Raw genomic sequence first — 27,226 nt, forward strand, 5'->3', positions numbered from 1 at the left:
GTGTCTCTTGTGTGTGTGTGTAGGTAGATAAATGGTGTCTAGGTTTGCGGGCGTGCATGCATAGACAGTCTTTCTGGGGTACTCTTAAGGGGATTCGGCCCCTCAGGTGCTCCTAGCTCCTAACCTCACCTTTCTGCATGTGTCCTGTTTCTGAGGATGGCCCTGAAGATGAGGGAGTCTTATTTTTGAATGAGCAGCAGTTTCAGGGACACAGAAACCAGGACTCCCTACAATGAAGAAGGGAGCTTTGCTTCTTCCAAGCATTGTGGAGGTGATTTTTCAAGTCTTAACACCATGCTATTATGACATCATTGAAACTGAGACAGGGTGAAGACATTTAAGTGGAAATATTTATTTTCTTAAAAGTATAGCTTAATTTTCCCTCTCCAAGTTTGAGAAGGAATATTGGGAGGAAACGGGACAAGATGACACAGGCATTTGGACATTCACTGCAAACCCTAGGGCGTTGCTGCAAAGCATCCTGGGTTCAGTTCCAGTTTAGGAAACCTCACAGCCTTTTTTCCAGTTGGACAGGTCTCTCCCTTCACAGTGTTTCTTCCAGCCTTGCCTGAGCACAAGAGGGAAGCAAGAGCAGCAGAAAGAAGCATGACAATCCAAATCGTCTCAGTTTCAAAGTCTACAGAAATTAACCAAAATCGCCAGCGGAAATCTGGGTTGGGTTTCATGTGCTTCTGAGATTCAAGGATGCTGTCCTTTTGCCTAGTTCAGACTTTTGTCTCCTGGTTTTCTCCTAGCCATTGTTAGCTTCAGCAATAAGCAATCAACTTTTATAAGGATGGGTCATTTCATGACATACCCACATCTCTGAAAATTCGGGTTCTCTGAGTGGGGCCGGCTGGCAATGTTCACTAGAACACAGCAGCAGGGAGTGCAAGGTCCCAGGCTCAATGCTGGGGACGCTTTCTGCTGAGTTACCATGACACAGACCTGCTCACTTTCCTCTCGCTGCTGCTCATTCTCTTTCCCTGCAAAATGTTGCGTAACCTTCAAAATCTTATCCAAATCTAGAGCAAACTCAAGCTTTTTTTTTCCCTCTGTTGAATTGACTCAATTGACCCTTTCCAAGTCACTTTAGAAAATACCTTTCTCCATTGTTTGGAATATGTTCATATGAAAAGCAATTGCAAACTGTCTTAACCCAATCCCATCTCTCCTCTCCCCTTCTGTGTACTACTATGCTCACTGCACACCCACACACCGATGGAGGAGAATATAGACAAGGTCTCGTTCCATTGGTTGTACCACTCTGTGGAGGTGAGTTTGTCAATTCCACCATAACTGTGATAAATACACACACTAGGTTTTGCCCATGACAGGGCAAGTCTCCCAAGGAAACACTCTTACCAATAGTTCATTCCTCGTGTCTCTTTAACAATTTTCCTGGCACAGATAATCGCATCTGTGAGGTCATCAGTGATCAAGGCTGTAAAAAGAGAGGTCATCAGGGTTAGACGAGACTTTGTTGTTGGAGACGGACCCCAACTCAACTTTCCTTCACTTTTCTCCGTCTTTTTGTATCAAGAGGGTTGGAAGAACTATGATTTTGCCTGCAAAGCCACAATCTCATTTTCGTTAAGCTTCTTCAAAAAGAACTTTTTCTGTTGTTTTAAGACCATTTTCATCTTGCACTACCTGACGTTTCAGAGGAAGAGCCCAATCCTGAAGGGTTTTTGGAAATGTGTTTAGAGAAGATGCCACGCAAGAATGTTTTTTATGTCCTAAAGAAATAGGCCCAGGCCAGGCGTGGTGGCCCAGACCTGTAATCCCAGCAGGTTGGGAGGCTGAGGTAGGAGGATCACTTGAGGCCAGGGGTTTGAGTCCAGCCTGGGCAACATAGCAAGATCCCATCTCTACAAAAAGTAAAAAATTAGCCATGATGGTGCATAACTCTAGTCCCAACTACTTGGGAGTCTGAAGTGCAAGGATCACTTGAGCCCAGGAGGTTGAAGCTGCAGTGCACTGTGTTCACACTACTGCACTCCAGCCTGGGCAACAGAGTGAGACTCTGTCTTAAGAAAAAAAAACGGCACATAAGACAGGAGAGTACAATGTTTTCTCTACTTGGGTTAGTTTGACATATAAGATCTCTTTAGAGGTAAATATTAAATTTTGTCTATTGTCATTTCAAATTGTGCCTTAAAAAATTTTTATCCAGGGTTTTGTTTTGTTTTGTTTTGTTTTTGTTTTGAGACAGAATCTCATTCTGTCACCCAGGCTGGAGTGCAATGGCACAGTCTCAGCGCACTGCAGCCTCTGCCTTCTGGCTTCAAGCGATTCTCCTGCCGCAGCCTCCCCAGTAGCTGGAATTACAGGTGTGTGCCACCATGCTGGGCTAATTTTTGTATTTTTACTAGAGATGGGGTTTCACCATGTTGGCCAGGCTGGTTTCAAACTCCTGACATCAAGTGATCCACCCACCTCGGCCTCCCAAAGTGCTGGGATTACAGGCGTGAGCCATCGTACCCAGTCTAGGGTGTTTTTCATATGCAGAAAGTTTTAAGTTTTAAGTCAAATAAATCTGTCTCTATGTTTATTACTTTTCCTTTTTCCTGAAACAGGATCTCACTCTATCACCCAGGCTGGAATGCAGTGGCACGATTATAGCTCACTGCAGTCTCAACCTCCTGGGCTTAAGTGATCCTCCCACCTCAGCCTCTTAAGTAGCTGGGACTACAGGCACGCGCCACCATGCCCAGCCATTTTTATTATCTGTATTTTTTGTAGAGAGAAGGTTTCACCATGTTGGCCAGACTGGTCTTGAACTCTGGGGCTCAAGTGATCCTCCTTCCTTGGCTCCCAAAGTGCTGGTATTACAGCCAGCACTGTGCCCGGCTATTTATTACATTTTCTATTGCTTCAGACATAACAAATCTTTTGATTGAAATGTATTATTTGATATCTGCATTCTTTCCTGCTTGCCTGAAAAGTAGCCTCAGGATCCTTCTCAACACAAACATGACAGAAAAAGGCAAATAAAATTTAAAAGTCCAACATCACTTCTGTTGCAATTTGGGTCTCCAGGAACAGATGCTGTGATTGGTTTGGGGTGCTAGATATTCCTCAGGGATCCACACCTATGAAAGGAATGGGGTGGGGGAAGCAGGATGGGCAGACGCAGATGTCCATTTGTGACGCAGACCCAGCAATTCCTTGGGCAGCCCAGCCATGAGCTCCCGAGTGAGCACTGCCCATTGGAGTGGCCCAAGTCAGTCCCACATGCCAGGTCCGCATGCCTCTGCCTCACATGTCACTGGGTGTGGGTCACCCCGGAAGGGAACAACTTGCACATGAAGCCAGTCCTGAAGCAGGTGGCAGGTACTGTCTGATCATCACACAACTGCAGTGGGGGCGGCATGTCTTCCCTTAGCAGGGGATCTGGGAGGCCCATCTCCATGACCACCACAACCACCAATCCAATCAAGGGCAAAAATACTCAAACCACTTGATCTCATTTCTGCTTGTCAATTACGCAAATTTTTTTTTTTTTTTTTTTTTTAGAGAATTGGGTAATGCTTGATGTTGACAAGGGCGCAGAGAGGCAGGTTCTCTGGAATACTTGCTGGTGGGAGTACAATGGATTCAACGTCTCAGGAAACCAACATAGCAGCATGTGTTTAGAGCAGCATGTGTTTATCCTTTTGCCTAATAATTTCTCTCTCCAGATCTATCCTAAGGAAACAGTCATGACACTAGACAAATATTTCTTTACAAAGTGGTTTACTATAGCTTTATTTACAAGAGTTAAAAAGAAAAAAATCTAATTGCCTCATAATCAGTGATGTTCAAATTAATCATAATACTTTCATTTAATAAAATAAAGAGTCATTTAAATTATGTTTTCCCAGAATGTTTTATAACATGGGGGAAATGCTCCCAATGCAACGTTAAGTTCCCAATATCATAAAAATATCCATCGAGAGCTGTATTGGCTAATGCCAATATGGCAGGCATTAGCAACATGTGACAATTTACATTTAAATTATATTTGTTGACAGATGAATGGATAAAAATATGTTTATATAGAGAGTGGAATAGTATTCAGTCATGGAAAAGAAGGAAATGCTGACATTGGCAGCAGCATGAATGAACAGAAGGATGTCATGCTAAGTGAAGGAAGGGAGACCCAGAAAGACAAATACCACATGATTTCAGTCATATGCAAAATCTATCAAAGTTGAACTCATAAAAGCAGAGAGTAGAGCAGTAGCTGGTGAGGAAAATGGGGAGATGCTGATGGAAGGGTCCAAACTTTCAGTTATAAGGTGAGGAAGGTCTGGGGATCTAATGTACAATATGGTGACCATTAATTATACCGCACTGCTTACTTGAAATTTGCTGAGAGTAGCCGGGCACGGTGGCTCACGCCTGTAATCCCAGCACTTTGAGAGGCTGAGATGGGTGGATCACTTGAGGTCAGGAGTTTGAGACCAACTTGGCCAGCATGGTGAAGCCCATCTCTTCTAAAAATACAAAAATTAGCCAGGCATGGTGGCACGCACCTGTAGTCTCAGCTATTCAGAAGGCGGAGGCAGGAGAATTACTTGAATCTGGGAGGCAGAAGTTGCAGTGAGCTGAGATTGCACCACTGCACTCCAGGCTGGGTGACAGAGCCAGAATCTTAAGTGTTCTTCTCTCTCTCTCTTTCTCTCTCTCTCTCTCTCAATTTCTCTCTTTCACACGCGCACACACACACACACACACACACGGTAACTATGTGAGGTGATGGATTTGTTAAACTTGATTGTAATAATCATTTCACAATGTATACAAAAATAAAATTATCATGTTATTTACTTTAAATAGATACTATTTTGATTTGTCAATTATATCTCACTAAAGCTGGGAAAAATTCCAAAAACTATGAATTTTAATTAATTAACATTAAACATAATTAAAACTTTAGTTCCTTATTTGTTCTAGCTACATTTCAGATACTTTACAGCCACTCATGGCTAGTGGTTCTCATGTTTGACAGCACAGATGGAAGACATTTTCATCATCATGGAAAGTTCCATTAGACAGCACTGGTTTAGAAAAAAAAGACAGTCATTAATTCACTAATACTATAAGAAGGATTGGCTCTTAACTGTGGGATCACCAATGCTCTTAAGTCTTTGCTGAGTATTTTCTAAAATTTGTTTACAATAGAAATGCACTATTTTTGATACCAGAAAAAAATAATTTAAAAAAATGCTAGCATAAAATATTGCATTTCAATAGAGCATTGTAATACCAGATCATTTTGTTAACTCTGTTGAAAGTGGAATTTTCCCTCGAGCATGCTATTTCCCTGAATTGCTAATTTTGTGGCTTTCTCAGTTCGGCTTAACTAGAAGATAAAGGTAGTGACAGATTTCTTTTAAGCAAATTTATTCTGAATGTGACTCAATTTTTATTTACAACAAAATTCTATTAACCAGGAGAAAAACTAACAAAATATATCAGCTGTAAGAGATAGCAATTGAAACAACATATGCAAATTTGCTAGCATTTGGTGTACAATTCTACAGTGAAAACTAAAGCTATATCAGCTTATAAAAGTCTCTTGCCTATCTTCTCAACATATAAACATTTCGCATAATAATAGCTATTACTACTAGCCTGCGCTTTATAGAAATCTTACTCTATGTCAGGCACATGTTAAATCTCTTCATGCAAAATCTCCATCAGTCCTCTGAACAACCATTTCTGTGGGTACCATTTTATCCCCATAAACGGAGGTCACACACCCAGTTAATGAGCCTGTATTCTGATAGAGGGCTTAAATTCTGTTTTCCTCTGATCTCTTCTTCCAACAGAAGTCACTTAAGCAAAGATTCCTGCTCATGAAACACTATATGTTAAAAAAGTTGATAATTAAAATATACTTTATTAATTTTTCAAGTAATTATCTATGAGGTTATCCAAATTTAAGCATTTGGTACCTGATACATGTTCAGGCTACTTAGAGACACTTTATTTTGGGTGCTTGGTAAATGCTGAGACACTGTGGTTTGTGTTTGGAAGTGGTCTAGCATATTTTCTGGGAGATGTGGGTTTGGGGCGGTCTCTAGAGGTTGGAGGGACACAGATTATATAATACATAGTGAGGAAGAAGCAGATCACATTCTATTATTCTGGGATTGGAGGTTATCCCAGGCATGTACAGAAAGACCACATTTTGTACTGGGGGCAGGGCAGTTTGCTTGTGGCAATGCCCTGGAAGGATTTCTGGGAGGGTCGGGCCATATAGGACCAGGAAGCGGACACCGAGTACAGTTATTTGTCTCCTCCTACTTTGTTAGAGCATTTTGTTGCACAATTGGAATGTTTTGAAAGTTAGACTTGATTGAATTTGCTTGGGAAAATATGTTAGGGAAAGTAGGGGCTGGGAAATCAAAAGCTCCCTCCCCCCAGCCCTAAGCACTGAGATGTCGTTACAAGAAATAGCCACAGAAGGGCAGCAGAGGGGCAGAAATGAGTTAAGATGGCACCTTTTTAAATGAGGACTCTTGCCAATAGTTGTTTCTGCTCAATTTACTTTAAATAGACAGTTCTGTCCAGTCAAACATGAATAAAGAAAGGGTTATGTTGAACAGCAAAGAATCGTTTATTCTTCCACATCCAACAGAAAACAGCAACAATTTACACAAAAAGAGCTTCAGTCCTATTTTCAGTTATGTTAGTTCTACTTCAAAGTATCTGTGTCTCTCCTCGGCATCCTCCTGCCTCCCAGGTGAAATCTAGCAGCCGCCATGCCCTCAATGTTCATCTCTTTCCCCCTTGAGATGACAAAGGCCAATTCAGATGCCAGGGTGATGAAAAATGAGATTAATATAAGTGCAATAGAGTACACTAGATAGAGAGTCAGTAATCATTTTTTCCTCAAATGCTCTTATTTTAATGAAATTTGTGCTGCTGGGGGCAAATACTGTCATCACATCAGGCATTTTGTACACTGTGTGTATGTATATGTGTAGGTATATGAACATGTGTGCTTATGTATGCTTTGTATATATGAATATAGCATCAATTTTCTGTCCAAATAGTTTGGGGAAAGTAGGAAGGAATTTTAGGAATACAATTTGGAATGAGAGTGAGGAGACTGTCTAGCTTCAGAAAATGGGCACGGGCTGGGTGCCGTGGCTCACGCCTGTAATCCCAGCACTTTGGGAGGTCGAGACAGGAGGATCGCTTGAGCCCAGGAGTTTGAGACCAGCTTAGGCAACGGGGCGAGACCCCCTTCTCTACCAAAAAAAAAAAAAAAAGAAGAAGAAGAAAATGAGCATGAAGTGTATCTATGCTGTACACGCATATAACATCACGTACCTTGTAAACACACCCTAATGCTGACTTTTTTTCAGTTTCCCATGACAAATGTCCCTACTTCTGTAATATGTGGGACAGAATGACATTGTTCTAATAAAAGCCTCTCTGGCCTGAGGCTAAGGGAGGCCTGCCATGGAGGGTGGTTAGTGTATAAAACCAACATCTTGTTTTCTATTTTAAGGCTATCCCCGAAAATCCCATGCTCTTCACGATAAGAAAACAGATATGAGTGTCCTTTTACCTCTGACGATGAACCGTCCAACACTTTAATTTCTTTGAATCTAAGATTGTCTTGCAGATAGACCCTTGCCCCAGGCTTCCTTAATTGGAATGAAACTGAACAATATTAAATTTGTAATCTGCATTTAAAGTCAAACATGACCACGATGGAGTCACAGATTTCTCTTTCCACTGTAAACAACTAGAAAACTAGACAAAATAGATGAAAAATTGTTTTTGGATATGGACAACTGGCATTGCAGGATCATGATCTTTGAAAGAGAGAAAAACACAGTGAACCCTGTGACTGCCATGACTTTCTGCCCAGAGGAGCTCTGCAGACCAGGGAAGCAGAACCAGGCAGGAGATGGCCATCTAAGAGGAGGAGACAGACATCAGACACCAAGGCAGCTCAGATTTTGTGGAGAATACCTGGGAGGCAGGAGCTACCCAGAAGAAGAGCAGCAGAAATCTGCAAAGGGATTCCACCCAGTCTTTGACTGAAGGCTAAACTGGGTATGCACAGGTAAATTTCCACAGGGCTAGGCAGAGAACTACCCCAGGAGCAGGGCAATTACAGACTTCACGGGGCTACAAGACATTTGATTTCTGACTAGCCCGAGGGAATAGACCTTGCTGAATCCTCAGCACATTCAAAAGAGACACTGGATGCTTAGTTATGCCTTGGTAGTGGGACTAAACTAGCCCTACCATAAATGACTACTCCAGAACTTCACTAACAAAGTTTAAGAACAAGTCTTAAAAGGGTTACACTGATCAGAATAAACTTAACTGGTTGGCAAAAGAAATTCAACAGTCTTTAAAGGAAGACAGCATAGTCTAGACACTCAACAATGTTGCATATGAGGCAGGATAGGGAGGCAAGGAAGCAACCGTATCCTCAGGGCACGGCAACTGTGCTGACCGGCCAGTCAACACCATGAGCCTCAGCATCCACACTGTAGGCCAGCTCATTCAAACAAAGCTGTCTCCAGAAGGGAATTTCCCCTGTAGGGAACATGCACATTTTGACTTTACCTGTCCTCAGACTGATGCTTTGCTCATTATAATAATAAAAAACACACACCTGGGTGGAGATGTAAGATGCTAATGAGACATGCGACATATGAACAACCATGTACAGCTACTGCGCAAATGCACCAAGAGGACCGCCCAGAACTTGCTTACTAGCAACACCTCTTCCCATCCGCTTATGAATAATCATGGAAGACTCCATTAAAGGGAGCATCCCTCATGCCAGCCTTTGATGTCTCATCCTTACGAGCAGCCTGCCCTGAAGTTTCTCTCAGGGTGTATGGTCCATTCTGCACCTAACTTTCAAAATATTCTTTTTCTTTTTCAATAAATTAGTCTATGCTACATCTCCTTTGCTGTGTATCTCTTGTTGAAATTCTTTTAAACTAGGAAGACAAGACTCGAGGATTCACAACAGCCATCAACCCACACACTGTGTATGTATTCAATAAAAAATGATTCCTTGTGCAGAGGCAGGGAAATGTGACACATACCAGGAGAAAGATCAGTCAAGGACAAGACCCAGAAATGACAGTTGATCCCACGGCAGATAAGAAATTTAAATCACTTCTTATAAACATGCTTACTTTTATCAAGGACTTCAAGAAAAACATGAATAAAATGAAATGAGAGATACAAAAGTTTGCCTAACACCAAATAAAAAATACAGTATCTGAAAAGAAACATCCAATCAATAAGCTTAATAGATTAGCATTAAAAAAAAAGTAACAGTGGACTTGAAGACATAACAATGGAAACTACTGAAAATAAAACACGGGGAGGGAAAAAGGCTAAAAACATGAAGAGCAGTGGTGATAAATGGGACAGCATCAGCGATCTAACATATGTGCCATTAGAATCCTTGAATGAGAAGAGTATTAGAAGAAAGAATGACAAATGTTTTCAAATTTAATGAAAATTATAAACTCAGGGATACAAAATGTTAATGAATACCAAGTAAGATAAACACAAATATCACACATAATCAAATTGCTGAAAATGAGTGATAGAAAATCTTACAAATGACTAGATAAAAAAGACATATTACATACAGGGGACAAAGATACGAAAATCATTGGTTTCCCATCATACACAAGGCAAGCCAGAAGGCAATGGAATATCTTTAACAATTTGAAGCTGAGCGTGATGATTCACAGCTTTAATCTCAGCACTTTGGGAGGCTGAGGATCACTTGAGCCCAGGAGTCTGAGACCAGCCTGGGCAACATGGCGAGACCCCATATATTGGTCCATTTTCATTCTGCTGATAAAGACATACATGAGACTGGCCAATTTACAGAAGAAAGAGGTTTAATGGACTTATAGTTCCACATGGCTAGGGAGGCCTCACAATCATTGCAGTAGGCAAGGAGGAGCAAGTCACATCTTACATGGATGGCAGCAGGCAAAAAGAGAGCTTGTGCAGGGAAACCCCTGTTTTTAAAACCATCAGATCTCGTGAGACTCATTCACCATCAAGAAAATAGTGCAGGAAAGACCTGCCCCCATAATTCAATCACTTCCCACCGAGTTCCTCCTACAACACATGGGAATTATGGGAGTTACAATTCAAGATGAGATTTGGGTGGGGACACAGCCAAACCATATCACCCATCTCTACAAAAAATAAAATAAAAATCAGCCAGGCATAGTGGCATGTACCTGTGGTCCCAGCTACTCAGGAGGCTAAGGTGGGGGGATTGCTTGAGCCCAGGAAGTTGAGGCTACAGTGAACTGTGATCATGCCACTGCACTCCAGCCTGGGTGACAGAGCAAGACCCTGTCTCAAAACAGCAACAACTTGAGAGGAGAACAACTGTCAGCCCAGAATTTTATATGTAAAGAAAATATTCTTCAAAATCAAAATAAAATAGAGATATTTTCAGACAAACAAAAGCAGAGAGAATGCTTGCTAGTAGACCTCTAGTCTAAAAAAACCAAAACCAAACCAAAAAGAAGATAAAGAAAGTTCTTTCAGCTGAAGGAAAGTGATATCAATTAACTACTTCCCCAAATAAATCCACCAAAGGAATGAAGAGTATTGGAAATAGTAAATACATAATAAATATTATAGAACCCTTTTCCTCATTTAAAAATTTATTTAAAAGACAATTGTTTGAAGCAAAGATAATAAAAATGGATTGTGAGGTATATAAATATAGAAGAAAAATGCATGACAACATGGCACAAAGGACGAAATCAGAAAAATTAAAGAATACTGTTAAGAAACTCATATGTTATATATGAAGTGGTGTGTTATTTGAGGGTAGAATGTAATAAGATAATGATGCCTATTGGAAACCCTAGAGTAACTACTAAAAACAAAATAGAGATATAGCTAACAAAGCAATGGAGGAAATGAAAGAGAATAATAAATATTTTTTAAAAAATTCCAAAGAAGGCAGAAAAAATGGAACCAAGAATAGATGGCATAAACAGAAAACAGAATAGCAGGATGGGATTTAAAACTAACCATATCAATAATCATATTAAATGTAAATGATATAATCAAGGTTCCACAATGTATGTCCCACAAGCCAACCTCCTGTTTCTGTAAATAAAGCCTTATTGGAACACAGCCAGTCCCATTCATTTACATACTTTCTATGGCTGTGTTCACATTCTGTCATGGTTGAGTAGTTGCAGTCAAAACCATATGACCTGAAAAGCCTAAAATATTTACCATTTGGCCTTTTAGGCAAACATTTGCTGACCTGTGGTTTAATCACTCCTACTGAAAAGCAGTAATTACCAGAATGGATATAAAAGCAACACATAACTATATGCTATCTATAAGAAATTCACTTTAAATATAAAGACACAGATGGGTTAAAAGTAAAAGGATGGAAAGAAACATATTATGCAAAGACTTCCCCAAAGAAAGTGAGAGTGGGCTATATTGCTATCAGATAAGGTAGATTTCTGGATGAGAAATAGTACCAGAGTTAAGGAGAAACATGGACTCCAGTGATAAAAGGGTCAATTCACCACAAAGACGTAACAGTCCTCAATGAATATGTGCCTAATAACAAAGCTTCAAAAATGGACAAGACTGAAAGGAGAAATAGACAAAACCAAAATGATAGTTGCAAATTTCAATATGTATCTCTCACTATATGATAGTTCTAGTAAGATCTGTCTAATAAGTTCTCAGTAAGAAAATCAGAAAGGAAATAGCAGTCATGTATAGAACATCTACCCACCAAATATAAAATACACATTTTTTTCAAATGCATATTCACCATAAGACACATTTGCTGTGCTGTAAAACAAGGTTAAAGACATATTAGAGGTCTGAAACCATATAGACCAGGGATCCCCAACCCCCTAACCACAGACAGATACCAGTCCATTGTCTGTTAGGAACCAAGTTGCACAGCAGGAGGTGAGCGGTAGGCAAGTGAGCTAAGCTTCATCTCTATTTACAGCCACTTGCCATTGGTTGCATTACCACCTGAGCTTCACCTCCTGTTGGATCAGTGGCAGCATTAGATTCTCATAGGAGTGTGAATCCTATTGTGAACTGAGCATGCAAGGGATCTAGGTTGCATGGTCCTTAAGAGAATCTAATGCCTGATGATCTGCCACTGTCTTCCATCATCCCCAGATGGGACTGCCCAGTTGCAGGAAAATAAGCTCAGGGCTCCCACTGATTCTACATTATGGTGAGTTGTATAATTATTTCTTATATATAACAATGTAATGATAGAAATAAAGTGGACAATAAATGTAATGTGCTTGAATCATCCTGAAACCATCCTCCTCCCTCTGGTTCATGGAAAATTGGTCTTCTGCAAACTGGTCCCTGGTGCCAAAAGGGTTGGGGACCGCTGATATAGACCATATTCTCTGGCCATAATGAGGTGTAACTAGAAATCTATAATAAAAGCTCATCCTGGGATCATCCTTCACAATCAGGCTGGGCATTCCTCTGGCCTTTCTCCCTTATCGAGTCCCTTGTTTCCTGAACCATGTCTTCCTCTTTATTCTTTTAGTTTATCCTTTTCGTGAAGCATGTTTTCCTATAGTTTTGTGAGAGAGGGTGCATGGGAGGTGAGCTGAATATGTCATCTTTGCCCTGATGGATCCACTCTCTACGCTTCTCCACCATGCTCTGTGCACTCTGAGGCTGACGCACATAGTTGCCGTCAATGGTCTCCCATGTCCTCTGACTTCTGAAGGTGTTTAAGTAAGAGTAGGCATCAGCAGGGAAGGGACAGAGGAGGGACACTGAGATTGGGATACACATATAATATCTTCCAGCTTTCTTTCTGTCAGGTCACTCAGCACAAGTCACGTCCCTTGAAGGAAGGTCTCAGATCCTAGAAGTTTGTCCTCTCCCTGCAGACCCTTTGTACCTCGGTGCTGGTCATAGTTCTCTTTCCATTCCTCATTGGGCAAGGGGGTGGTAATTGCTTGTGATCCCTAATCCCTTACTTCACTATTGCCATGTTTTTTCTATGATTTGATCAGATTTTTGTAAGTAGAGTCTTTATTAATATTCTCCTCCAATTACCCAGTTTGTGTTTGTTCTATCTTCCAGCCAGGATTCTTTATGATACAGGAGGTAAAAAATTTAACAACTTGGTTCTCAGAAAATGTACTCATTCTATGCTCAAAATGTGTTGATAATTTGGTAGCACAGAATTTTATATTGGAAATGGTTTTCCCTAAGAATTTTGAAGACTTTTTCCATTTTCTTCTAGCTTCCCGTGTTGTGGTTGAGAAGTCTGATGTCACTCTGATGCTTGATTTTTTGTATGGAACTTTTTTTTCAAATGGAAGCCTGTTGCATATTCTGTTTTTCTATAGTGTTCTGAAATTGTGTGAGGATGTTCCTGAGTGTGAGTGTACAATAATCACTTTATCCAAGGGGGATACATTCCAAGACTCCCAGTAGATTTCTGAAATGATGAATAGTACCAAATTCTATATATACTATGCTTTCTAAGGCAGATAACTGAGACAGCTACTAAGTAACTAATGGGCACGTAGTGTATACAATGTGGGTATGCTGGACAAAGAAATAATTTATATCCAGTATAAGACAAAGCAAAATGGTGCAAGATTTCATCACACTACTCAGAATGGCATGCAATTAAAAGTTATGAATTGTTTATTTCTGGAATTTTCTATTTAATACTTTTGAGTCGCAGTTGACCATGAGTAACTGAAACTATGGAAAGCAAAACTATAGACAAAGAGTGACTGCTGTACTGGTCATGTGATGAACCTTACAAATTGAAATCACATGCTCTTTAGTTCTGGAAATGATTTTTAAAGGTTGTGTCCTATCTATTGTTTCTCTTCTCTCCTGCTAAAACATATTTTTATATCCATTTATTTTATCATTCTTATTTATCCTATTTTCCACTCATCTCTTTTTTTTATTTGCTTTTAGAGAGATTTCTTCAATGTTATCTTCTTACTACTTTATTGAGTTTTCCATTTCTGTTATCATATTGTTAATTTCCAAAGGCTCTTTATTTGGTTCTCTGAATGTTTCCTTTTTCTCTTTTTTTTTTCAAAAAAAAATCTTGCTTTGTTTCATCCAAGCATCCTCTCTTATCTATCTGAAGATATTAATGATAGTTTTCTGAATTCGAATTTTCATTTCCTTGCATAAACTCTGCTTTCAAAAAGTTTTCTCTGTTTGGTTTCTGCCTCATTTTTTTCATGTCACTGCTACTCCTCTGAAGTCTGGTGAGCCTTGGCTGTCTGCAACTATTTAAGAGAGGGGCACTAAAGGCTGGCAGAGCCCTGTGCTCAGAGGTAGGGATTTTCAGCTGTGGATCTCACTGCAGGGAGTTTGACCAGTCTTGTTCACTGGGGAGTCCCACTCAGAATCATTAGTAATTTCCTTTCAATTTGGCCAGATCCCTAGAAGAAAATCTTCTCATCTGGAGAGTCTGGCCTGGCCGCCATCATCTTGGGGTCTGAGTGGAGAAGGTGGTTGGAACTATAGAAACTATAACTTAATCTCCCATGTCTGTGGTTTGGAGCTCTCACCCTCAAAGACTGTTGAGGTCTCAGTTGAGAGGTTTTCTCCTTTACTTGTCTAGAGGAAAATGTCCCAGTATTCTGCCAGGGTGAGTGAGGGGCAGTCAGTAGGCGAATGCCTCAGGAATTGACTGGATGTTCTAACTACTCCTTAAGTGAACTTTGAATGTATCTTCCTGTCTGTAATCTGTCTTCATTCTAACTTCCAGAATTAGCTAATGCTACTGATTTCAGAGCTTTCTGTTGTTTTTGTTGTTGGTTCCATGTTTGCTTCTCAGCTTTCTCTCTGCTGGTTTAGGATTCAGATTTCTTTAATCACTAAGTTAGTCACCACTTGCCTCCTGCGTTCCAGCTTCTAAATGTTTTGGTATTGTTTCCTCTTCCATTTATCTTGTATATGTGGATTTACCTTTTTATCTTATTGATTCTCGAATCCCTTTAGTATTAATTTGGTAGGACACCAAGAGGGAGGAGAGGGGTATTGGGTTTCTGTTGCTGCCCTAACAAATTACCACAAACATAGTGGCTTAAACACTGCAAAATTTCCTTACGGTTCCAATGGCTGGAAGAGTGCCAGGGGATTCACACGGCTGAAGTCAAAGTGCTCACAGGTCTGTTTTCCTTTCTGGATGCTCTGCGGGAAGATCCATTTCCTTGCTCACTTGAGTTTTGGCAGAGTTCAGTTCCTTGTGGATGTTGGACTGAGATCCCTGTTGCTTGCAGGTTGTCACCTGAAGGCCATTCCCAGCTTCTAGGGAGCACTCACACCCCTTGACTCATGGCCCCTTACTCCATCTTCCCAGCCAGCAATGATGGGTCGAGTCCCTCTCACACTTTGAATCTTTCTTCTATCATTGGAGATTCTGTGCTTTTAAAGACTCATGAGATTAGATTGGCTCCACCCACATTGTCCAGGATAATCTCCCCTGCCTGAGCTCAGATCCTTCCTCACATCTGCAAAGTTCCTTTTGCCTTGTAAGGTAACAGAGTGAGAGATTTCAGAGATTAGAGAGTGGACATTTGGAAGTTGGGGGCTCAGCCCACCATGGGAGGTAAATGCACACATTTAATCCTCATATTTAACTGAAAGACTCCACTGGTGAGCTCTTAGGGAATGCTAATAAGATTGACTGGGACAGGGAAGGGTTCAAAAGTCATGCCTACGGAAAGTGAATATACTGAATGTTTTAGCTCAGAAGATAAGAAACCGGAGATGAGAGATACTTATAAATCATTTGCACACAGTTAATAAGTTTTTATGTGTATCATAAAGCAAACTTGTTTTGAATAAACCCAGAAGGAAAAACTAGGATTGATATAGAAGGTTAGAAGAAGATAGATTTTGGCCTAACAAAGGAATGTTCTAAATTAAGGGCTGACCAACAATCGGGAGATCTATCTCAGGAGGTAGTGATCACTCTTTATCAATGTTAGGGTAGGGACAATATACTAGGTAACTTAACGTATTATTCAGTCATTCAAACATTCAAACCCATATACTGATTATCTTGTACAATAGTTCCCCCTTATCTGCAGTTTCATTTTCCAAGTTTTCATTTACACTCAGCAGTGGTTGGTTAGTTTTATCAATATAATATATTTTGAGAGTCACAGAGAAGGTGCTTACATACTTTTATTACAGCATATTGTTATAATTATCCCATTATTATTGATTGTTGATAACATCTTACTGTGCCTAATTTGTAACTTACACTTTGTCATTGGTATCTATGTACAGGAAAATCATAGTATATACAGGGTTAGGTATTATCTGCAGTTTCAGGCATCGACTGGGGGTCTTGGGATGTATCCCCCTTCAATAAGGAGGAGACTCCTGGATGTGGCAAAGAGAAGTTAAAACAGTTTATTTTCTGCTCTGAAAGAATTTGCAATAGAATATTTTATGACTCTCTGACTTCACTCTTGTTCCTCATTCTGTCCATTTATTCAATAAACATTTATTGAGCTCCTGCAATGGCCAGGCACCATTCTAGACATTGAGGATATGTCAGTGAATGAAGCAGAACTCTGCCCTCAAGGGACTTACACTCTAGAGGGAACACAGAGAAGACGCCTTTGACTGAGCTCTGCCCTCTGCCTGTTCAGCATCTCTTGCATCAGTCTTCTCCATGTCACCAACCATGACCATCATTCAGTCTTTTTGTGGCACTTAGCTCAATAACTGCAGTGACACTTAAATGGTCTCTGCTTTAATCCATCCCACACCCTGCTTGCAGATTGATCTTGCTGAATCAATGCTTAATTAACTGACCTCTTTTGGTTTCCTCTTGCAGGCAGAAATCAGTGAAAGCCTCTTAGCCTGGGTTTTTCACACTTAGGTGGTTGTTAGCCTCTCCACCTGCCTTTCCTGGGATTCTCTTCATGTCACTTCATTACAAAAAAAACAAGCCTCTCCCTACTCTCTGTTCATGCTTCACACCTTCCCACAGGCACCTCTTTGCTTTTGCTGTTCCCCTGGCCTGGGATAACGTTTCTCTATCTCTACCCAAATCTTCCCTATCTTCTAAGTCTCAGGTCAAATATCACTGTGTTTACAGAATTTTCCATGATTTACTTTTTTTCTTTTTCTTTTTGAGACGTAGTCTTGCTCTGTCACCCAGGCTGGAGTGCAATGGTGCAATCTCGGCTCACTGCAACCTCCACCTCCCGGGTTCAAGCAATTCTCCTGCTTCAGCCTCCTGAGTAGCTGGGATTACAGGTGCCCACCACCATGCCCAGCTAATTTTTGTATTGTTTAGTAGAGACGGGGTTTCACCATGTTGGTCAGGCTGGTCTTGAACTCCTGACCTCAGGTGATCCACCTGCCTCGGCCTCCCAAAGTGCTGGGATTACAGGCATGAGCCACTGTGCCTGGCTCCACGGTTTTCTTAATACTATCACTTTCCTCTGAAGCCCATGGCACTCAGCACACTCCTCCTTACATGATTTAACTTCATGTAAGCACATATTGTCTTTTCTTGTCATGTCACATGAAAGTTTGGTAAAGCAGAATTCATGCCTGATGTATTTTGTTATTCTCAATGCTGTGCTCATATGTATTTCTGGAATGACTAAAGTAGAAGATGTGAAAGTAAATTCTAGCTTAATTTCTAATGTTTAAGACATTTTGCTAGCTAAATATAGCGGCCCACGCCTATAATTCTAGCACTCTGAGAGGCCGAGGCAGGAGAATCTCCTTAGGCCAGGAGTTCAAGACCAGCCCAGGTGGGACCCCATAATGGGACTCCATAGCCAGACTCTGTCTCTACAAAAAAATTACAAAATAGCTGGGCATGTGCCTGTAGTTCTAGCTACCCAGAGAAAGGAGGATCGCTTGGGGTCTGGAAGTCAAGACTGCAATGAGCTATGATCACATCACTGCATTCCAGCCTAGGCAACAGAGTGAGACCCTATCTCAAAAATAAATAAATAAATAAAAAATAAAAGAAAGATAGAAAAGAAAAAGGAAGAAGAAAAGAAAGAAATGTAAATTGTATTCATCTCATTCTGCACAAAGAAGTACAAACTGCATCCTTTGAGTGAATTGCTTATGGAAAGCGGCTGGCAAGCAGCTTCCTTTTTCTTACTGAAGACATCAAATATCTCTAACATGAAGGGCAGTAGAGTTGTTTGTCCATCCCCCTGCTTTAGCGGAGGGCTTCATAAAACTGTCTTACAAGGAATAAGTCATCTTTGGACAAGTCAGCCGCAGGATCCTGAGTGTCACCTTGGAAACTGTTGCATAATTTACCAATCTGGAACAGACCTATTTGCAAGCCTGAACTCCAAGTTTTAGTTAAAGCAAAACATGGTTGGTGATCCCATTGCCGGCTTCCTCGCCTGGTCCCGAGGATGGCATCGATGGAAAGTCAGAGCCTCACCTGAGCAGGCGACGTGGCAGTGGTTGTTCTCCTTCAGCTTTCCGCGTCTGCACCACGCGAAGCTGTTGATCTGGAAGATGCCGTAGTCGATGCTGCCGTCATCCAGGACCCTCTGGGCCGTGGTGTTGTAGCCGCTCTCGTAATACGCCATGCAGATCCCTGGAGGGGGGAAGCCAGAAACCCCAGCAAAGGAAGTGCATCGTTTGCTCTAAGCCTGGTCTGAGGGCGAGTTTCCTTATCCCTGTTACCTGACTACTTCCTCCCAATACACCTTGGGCAGGGCAGGGCGGGCATGCACCCAGGGGGCACACAAGAGGCACACTGGGGGCTGGGATGGCACACTTGAAGCTGCACACCCAGTCAGGGGCTGAGCCTAATCTAGACCAAAAGTCAGGTCCCCCCACTCCCCACGATGCCAGCAGAGGTGGCATTATTTTCCCCTTCCCTGGCTGGTGCCGTAAGTACAGGACTCCAGAAATAAGGAAATGAGGGGTAGAGGAGGAAGGAGAGGAGACCCAGAGAGCCACAGTTAGGCTAGCAGCCACCCCTGGGTGCGGCGAGGGCAGAGCAGGTGTAATTGGGAAGACACGGCAGGGAGTGTGGCCAGGACCTTCAACATCTCAGGGGAAAGGTCAAGGACAGAAAGAGAGCAGGAAAGAAAGAATCTCACAGTTTCCAAGGCTGAAGCCCCAGTAATTGTCCAGGCCAGCCCTCGAGAATATTTTTGCCAGTTTGCAGCGAGTGTAGATTTTGGACTCGGCGCCTGTGACCAGGCAGCCAATGAGGGTCAGAATGCCCGCAGCCTTCATCTTCAAAGCCTGCTGGAGACAGAACCTGCCAAAGAGCAGGAGAACGGGTCAGACGATCTTGATTCAAGAACTTCGAAATCCAGCAGCGGTGATTGTGCACAGCCCTGCCTAGATGCTGCCTGTCACTTTGGTCATTCAGAGCCACCATCAGGGAAAACCGGCCACTCTACAGTCCAGGGAAGGAATGCGACTGCAGGCTGTCTCCTTAATGCTTTTCCATGCGGTAACTTTCAAGTCAATGCTGTGTTCTCAGGGTTAAGCAAGCGAAAAAATTAACCCTCCTTAATACACATCCAGGTGAAAACCACAGGGGGCATTTTTAGGATTTCTATTTTAATTCTATGAATAAAAAATAGAATACAAGGCGAAACATTCCCTATACTGCTGACCCTTGAACAACATGGGTTTGAACTGTGTGGGTCCATTTATACGTGAATTTTCTTCTGCCTCTGCCACCCCGAGACAGCAAGACCAACCCTTCCTCTTCCTCCTCCACCTTAGCCTGCACGGTGTGAAGACAACCAGAACGAAGGCCTTTATGATGACCCACTTCCACTTAACAAATAGTAAATATAATATAATGGTAAATATTTACTATTAACAAATAGTTAATATTTACAAATAGTAAATACATCTTCTCTTCCTTATTCTTTTCTTAATAACATTTCATTTCTCTAGCTTACTTTATTGTAAGAATCCAGTATAGAAGACCTAGGACATACAAAATATGTGTTTATTGGCTATTTATGTTATCAATAAGGCTTCCAGTCAGCAGTAGGCTATGGAGTCGTTATGTTTCTGGGGAGTCAAAAGTTACATGCAGATTTTCAACTGAGCAGGTGTTGGCACCTGTGACCCCTACATTTGTTCAAGGGTCAACTGGATGTGTAGAAACACATCCCATTTCAGCCAGAGATGAAAGACACACGGGCCTGTATGGAAAACTTTAAGATTTATTGTTTGGGGGTTTATCAAAGAGTGAAGATTAAGCACCTACTCTTTCATTTTCTTTTCTTGATTCAGTTCCAAATGTGGGAGCATTGCTTCCAAAGTATCAGTGCTCTTATTTATTTATTTATTTATTTATTTTTTGAGATGGAGTCTCACTTTGTTACTCAGGCTGGAGTGCAGTGGTGCCATCTCGGCTCACTGCAAACTCTGCCTGCCAGGTTCAAGCGATTCTCCTGCCTCAGCCTCCTGAGTAGCTGGGATTACAGGCGCCCACCACACCTGGCTAATTTTTGTGTTTTTAGTATAGATCAGGGTTCACATTGTTGGTCAGGCTCGTCTCAAACTCCTGACCTTGTGATCTGCCCACCTCGGCCTCCCAAAGTGCTGGGATAGCAGGTGTGAGCCACCATGCCCAGCCCAAAGTAGCAGCGTTTTATCTTAGATTGCAAACGCATTGCTTTGCTAAGCTTCACCACCAGTGCTCCGGGGGGCCTCCTAAAAGTCTGGCGCCTGACTGGGGAGCAAGAGGGATGGATGACGATGCCTCACAAAAGGAGGAAAGCACCTGGGGGAGCAGAGGGGCAATAAAGAGACACCTGCGGAATCATCTGAAATGGGAGTAGGATCAAGAGCACCATCTCCTGCTGCCTACCGATTTTCCACAATCTCTTCCCCTCTTGAAATAATGTCTTCCCCAAATACAACAGGTGAATTGAAATTTCTGACAACTACTCGGGATCCTGAACTTGATGTTCTTACATATGTTCATCCTGTGTCATTTTCTGCACTTGCCTAGAAACTTCTCCAGTCATTAGTTTCTCTCCCTGGGGCTGGATTCCTGCATCGAAAGGCTAGGCCCAAAACAGGGATAAGTAGTCATCAGCAAGGCCACTGCACCGAGTAACAAGTGAGGCTTTAAGGTGACTAAGCAATAAGTTAAGGAACTGCATTGCATGAGGGGCATGTACATTACAAACGTGAATAGCAAGCGTCAGCAAACCAGGCCTGCTTTTGTATGTAAAGTTTTATTGAAACATAGCTACACCCATTTAGTAATATATCATTGGTGGCTGATTTCCAACTACGGTGGCAGAGTTGAGTAATTGTGTTAGAGGCTGTATAGGCCACAAAGCTTAACACATTATTATCTGGCCCTTTTCAGAGACAGCATGCCAGTCAGTGGTGTACAGCATTGTGTTAAGCTGTGAGGGACAGACAAACCAGGTTTAAGATGCAGAGCTAAGGCCAGGCACGGTGGGTGATACCTGTAATCCAAGCACTTTGGAAGGCTGAGGCGAGCAGATTGCTTGAAGCCAGGAGTTTGAGACCAGCCTGGGCAGCAAAGATAGACCCTGTCTCTACAAAATATGTAAAAATTAGCCAGGCATGGTGGTGTGTGCCTGTGGTCCTAGCTACTTGGGAGGCTGAGGTGGGAGGATCACCTGAGGCTGGGAGGTTGAGGCCATAGTGAGCCATTATTGTGACACTGCACTCCAGCCTGGGCAGCAGAGTGAGAGACCCTGTCAAAAAAAAAAAAAAAAAAAAAAAAAAAAGAAAAAGAAAAAAAGATGCAGAGCTTACAAATAAAGTTGGTTTCCATCCCCTGCCTTAGAATTTTACTGATCTCAAACAAGTCAAAAGAAAACCCGCAGCAATGATAACCCCAAGCATCATGCTCTACATCCTTTAAGAACCTGCCATTGCTGGATCTCAGGGACAGGTGGCTTCATAAGAGTAATTTAGGTCTTACTGAAAAGGCAGATTTCTGGTGCCTGCCCCAGAGGCTGACTTCTCAGTTGAGTCTGCGGAAGAAGCACTGCTCCACTTACTCAGTCGGTGACTGGCAGCTCAGGTGAGCGTCCTGCATCCCCTGAAGCCGTGTCTGATTCTAATAAGGCGCAAGTAATCCTTTCCTAGCTCAAGAACTTTTCTTTAGAGTGTTAGAGAAAGAAAAATTCTTAGTCCTTTGTTTCTCACCACCTAGAGATGCTAGAATTCTACTTCTTGGCACTGAAAGCTATATCATCCTGCACGCTTGTGTTCTGAGGCAGGTGATAACTGTCTTCTGGGGCTTAATACCTCTTGTTTTTTTTCTTTTCCCCTCAACAACCCTTCTCATTACACAACTTGGCCAGGGCCTCCCGTCCAAGTGAGAGCTGTTCTCTGAGGCAACAGTCTGCAAACTTTATCACAAATTCCATTAATAAAGGAAGTTAAGCATGTATCCTCTTCAGATGTACATTAAGTTATAAATCATACTTCTGTACCTCTGTACTAATATGCTACATAAATTATCCACAAACACAAAACTAAAATTTGAAAATTAATGACATAGAGGTAAAATTAACATTAAAAATTTATTAATAGCACATTTCTTTGCTATAGTCAAATTATTATTAATAAAATATTTTTGTAATAACATGATTTTATTATTTTTGAAAAATTTGGCTTAACACTTTGTGAATCAATAACTAAAGAGCTGTTTTCAAGGTCTATTTATTTCAATGTTCAGATTTAGTGACACATTTGAAATGAATTCTCATTGGAATCTGTAGATCTAAGTAGAAGTTTATTGTTGGCTGCACCTAACTAATCATTATATTTTCTTAAATTCCATCTGCCAATAATGCAAAGGTTTTGTTGAAATCTATTTTTAAGTTCATATAGTATTGCATTATACAGACACAACATAGCATACTTAGCCAATTTCATATTGATGAACACTTATTTTATTCTTCTATTATAAACATATTACAACCAGTAATTTTGTACATATGTCATTTGTACCTTTACAAAAATATCTTGCTGGATCAAAGGGTATAATTTTGTAATTTTGCTAGATATTTGCCAAATTGCCTTTCACATGGGCTTATAGCAGGAAGATAGCACACTGTGTTATCAAATGTTTCAACATTTGTCAATATTAGAGATGAAACATAATTTTTCAGCAGAGTTTCAATTTCAACTTTTGTCATTTCAAGCTGCTTGAGGGTCTTTTTTATCCTTAGAAGCCATTAGTGGAACTTTTCTTGTGAACAGTCTATAATATGAGAAAATGTATAGGTTTTTCCCTCAAACATCTTTTTCAAAATGCTTTGAAATAGGGATCTTACCAGTGAGAAAATAGAGACAGATTGTCTTTTTCTTTTTCAAAAATGCTTGCTTAGCAAGTTTTCAAATATTATGTAAATATACAAAAGCCATTTACAATCTTATATACTAGGAATAGAAAATAAGAGTTTGAAATAAAAAAAATCCATTTACAATAGTACACAAACACAAATGAAGTACTTAAATTTAAACCTAACAAATATGTGCAGGATATATATGCTGACAACTATAAGACAGATGAAAAATTAAAGAAGACCTGAGTAAATGAATAAGATACACCATATTCATGAATTTGAAGAGTCAATAGTATTAAGATTTAATATATAGATTTAGTGGAATCCCATTTAAAGTTCCAGAAAAATTGTTTAGAAAATATCAATAAGAGGATCCTAAAACTTATATGAAAAAGGCAAAGGGACTAGAATAGGCAAAACTATTCAGAAGAAGAACAAAATTGAAGGACTCATATTACTTGATTTTAGAACTTACTATAAAGCTGTAATAATCAAGACAGGATGATATTGGTGGAAAGAGACACATAGAACAGTGGAACAAAATAGAGAGCCTAGAAATAGTGTTACAAATATGTAGTCAACTAGCTTTTTATAAAGATGCAAATTAAGTTCAATGGAAAGATGATGTTCCGTTCAACAAATGGTACTAAAATAAGACTGTCTATGTGCAAAACAACAAAAACAACAACAAAAATAAAACAAGGCATAAGGCATATTGAAGAATACGTACCTTATATCTCATATAAAAATTAATTCAAGATGGATCAAAAACCTAAATATAAAAAGTGTGAAACGATGAAATTCTTTAAGTTAAATATAAAAAATCTGCAGGACCTTGGGTTTGGCAATGAAATTTTAGATATAACATCAAAAGCACAATCCACGAAAGGAAGAAAAAAAGCTGATTAGTTGGACTTGATCAAAATTTAAAACTTTTGCTCTTTGAAAGACACTGTTAAGGGAATGAAAAGATTAGCAACAGATTGGAAGGAATATTTAAAAATCAATATCTGATGAAAGCCTTGTATTCAGAATATATAAAGGACTCTTAGAATTCAACTATAAGCAAGCATATAACCCAATTAAAAAAATGGGCAAATGATTTAAGCAGACATTTCAAAGAAGATATACAAATGACAAATAAGCATATGAAAACATGATCAATATCATTGTCACCAGGAAAGAGTAAATAAAACCACAATTAGATATCACTTCTCACTAATGAGGATTGCTAAAATCAATTAGACAAAACCAAATGATGAAGACACAGAACCGTAAGAACTCCGATTTATCACTGGTGGAAATGCAAAATGGTAGTCACTTTGGAAAACAGTTAGTCAGTTTCTCATAAAATTAAACATGGACTTATCACATAAACTGACAATTACACACTTATGTATTTATTCAAGTGAATAAAAAACTTACATTCACACAAAAACAAGCTAACCCATGTTTATAGCAGCTTTATTCATAATCACTAAAAACTGGAAGCAACAAAAATGACCTTCAGCAGGCAAATATATTCAAAAACTATGATCTATCCATACATGGAATACTACTCAGCAATGAAAGGAAAGAGCTGTTTGATTCCCGCAACAGTGTGGATGAATCTTAAATGCATTTTGCTAAATAAAAGAAGGCAGACCCAAAAGATTATGTATTATATATAATTCCATATATACGACATTATGGAAAAGGCAAAATTTATGGGGATTGAAAACAGTTCAATGATTGTCAAGGGTTAGAGGAGAAATTGACTACAAAGGAACCACACACATTCTATTTTATTTTAGGTCATTGGAACTGTTCTCTATGATACTGGGATAGTAGATACCTGGCTTCATGAATTTGTCAAAATCTATAGACCCATACACCACAATGGGGGATCTTCATTGTATGCAAACTTTAAAAAAATCATCCAGGATGTTGGGGAATACCAGGATAGAATTTAGTCTGTGACAAAAAGATCTAACTATATTACAAACGTATGACATAACCTCACTGAAGGTGTGGGAAAAGAGATGCAGATCCAGGTAACTTCAGAAAACAGTGTTTTGACTGAATATCTAAAGTCTAAAGACAAAACAATCTGTACATAAACACTGTACTCCAGTTGGTGAATTCCCTTCTCACTGGGATAAGTGTTAGCGATTCTGAAACTACATGTAAACTAGCATTAAACAAATGAAGAAAAAAATTGCAGATAATAGGAGCCAGATTTCACACTGTCAGAGAGAGAAGTTAAAAATAAGCAAAAGAGAAAGACTAGAATTGAACTCTGTAACACTGGATTAGAGTTGGAGACATGAATATAAATCTGTCCATCTACCTAGAAACAGTGGCACTCCAGTAGCTACGAGCATTCTCAACACACAGACTTGCTTCTAATACCATTTTATTCTCCAGTAAAAGAAACCAGGACTCCTTAGAAAATAAGCTGATTTCAGAACTGAGTCAGGGAAAATGCAAAATAAGCTTGGGGTATCTTGTTGGTGCCAGAGAATAAGGAAATGCTGAGGGTGGGGGAGGCACATGTCGAAGAGACACAGGAACCAAACTGAGAAAACCCCTGATGGCCTAAACTGGGACAATCGCACAACAAAATAAACAACGATAGTACTGGATTCTAACACACAGAATAAAATAAATATATATGAGGACATACTGATATAAATAAATGATTGAATAAATAAATATCTGAGGACAAGAAACAAGTCTGTCTCACAGAAGAATTCTAAGTAATCTATGTAGATAATCCCCCTCCAGGAAATGGAGCTTAATTCTCCTCCCTTTGAGTAGGGGCTCCACTGACTGACTTGCTTCCCACAGATAGAATGCAGAAAGGGGAAAATGGTGACTTTCTGGTGAAGAAACCCAGCAGACTCTATCTTAGTCAAGTGATCATCCGGGTTGACCTCATCAGGGATGAGTCATGTTAGGTCCCCCGATAGGACTTGACGAGAAGGGCACTTCACCTCTGTGGTTTTCTTTCCCCAAAATCCATAACCCCACTCGAATCATGAGAAAACATAAATAAAACCCCAAAGGATGGACATCCACAAGATACCTGACCGCTGCTTCCTCAAGTATGTCAAAGTCAACAAAAGCAAGGCTGAGAAAATGCTAGACTGGAAGAGACCGAGGAAGTTTGAGAACTAAAAGCAATGTGGTGTCCTGGATTGGATCCTGGGATAGAAAAAGGACAATATTAGAAAAATGAGTGAAAGCTGAATAAAGCCTGCAGTTAATATATTGCACCAATGTTAATTTCTTGGTTTTGACAGACATGCTGTGGATGTGTAAGATGCTCATGTTAGGGAAGCTGGGAAAAGGGTATGTGGGACTCTGGACTCTCTGCACGACTTTTCTATAAATCTAAAATGATACCAAAATAAGTTTAAAAATCTGTTAGCATACTGTTGATAGCCACTTATCACAGAAAAGGTGAGCAGATTTGAATTGCTTGATTATTGTAAAATAAAAGTGACTAATCTCTACAGTGGCCAATGATTTTAACTACGTTGCCAATGAGAAACCCAGCACACATGTGCCACAAAAAGTTTTCAAACTCACTCCTCTTCTCATGATAAATTATTGTAAGGTTCTATTATTTAAAGGTCTCATTTTAATCAAATTAACCATATTAATTTCACTCTACCAATACAGTCTGATCCTACTTATTTTTCGTATAAAATGGGACCACACTGGTGATATCCTGTGCCATCTAAATGACCACATATTTCAGTAAACTAAAAGGAGCAAATGGATACATTATTCTCCATCTTCTTACCTGGGGGCCATAGAAAGTAAGATGAAGACACAAGAGCCAAACAACACGGGGGTAAAGATTCAAGCTCCTAAGCTGACTTACACATTTA

At 40.3% G+C, this 27,226-nt stretch overlaps 1 protein-coding gene across 1 annotated transcript; it reads right to left on the reverse strand.

Annotated features, from left to right (window-relative positions):
- Positions 1-498: 498 nt before the first annotated feature.
- Positions 499-22,090, reverse strand: LOC100607029 (lysozyme-like protein 1). Its single transcript, XM_004091199.3, is given in 6 exon segments — positions 499-568; positions 1,366-1,444; positions 18,464-18,622; positions 19,134-19,297; positions 21,974-22,050; positions 22,052-22,090. Coding segments are annotated over 6 exon segments (588 nt in total).
- Between the last annotated feature and the right edge of the window lie 5,136 nt (positions 22,091-27,226).

This window comes from Nomascus leucogenys, chromosome 18, assembly GCF_006542625.1.
Source record: "Nomascus leucogenys isolate Asia chromosome 18, Asia_NLE_v1, whole genome shotgun sequence".
NCBI lineage: Eukaryota > Metazoa > Chordata > Mammalia > Primates > Hylobatidae > Nomascus > Nomascus leucogenys.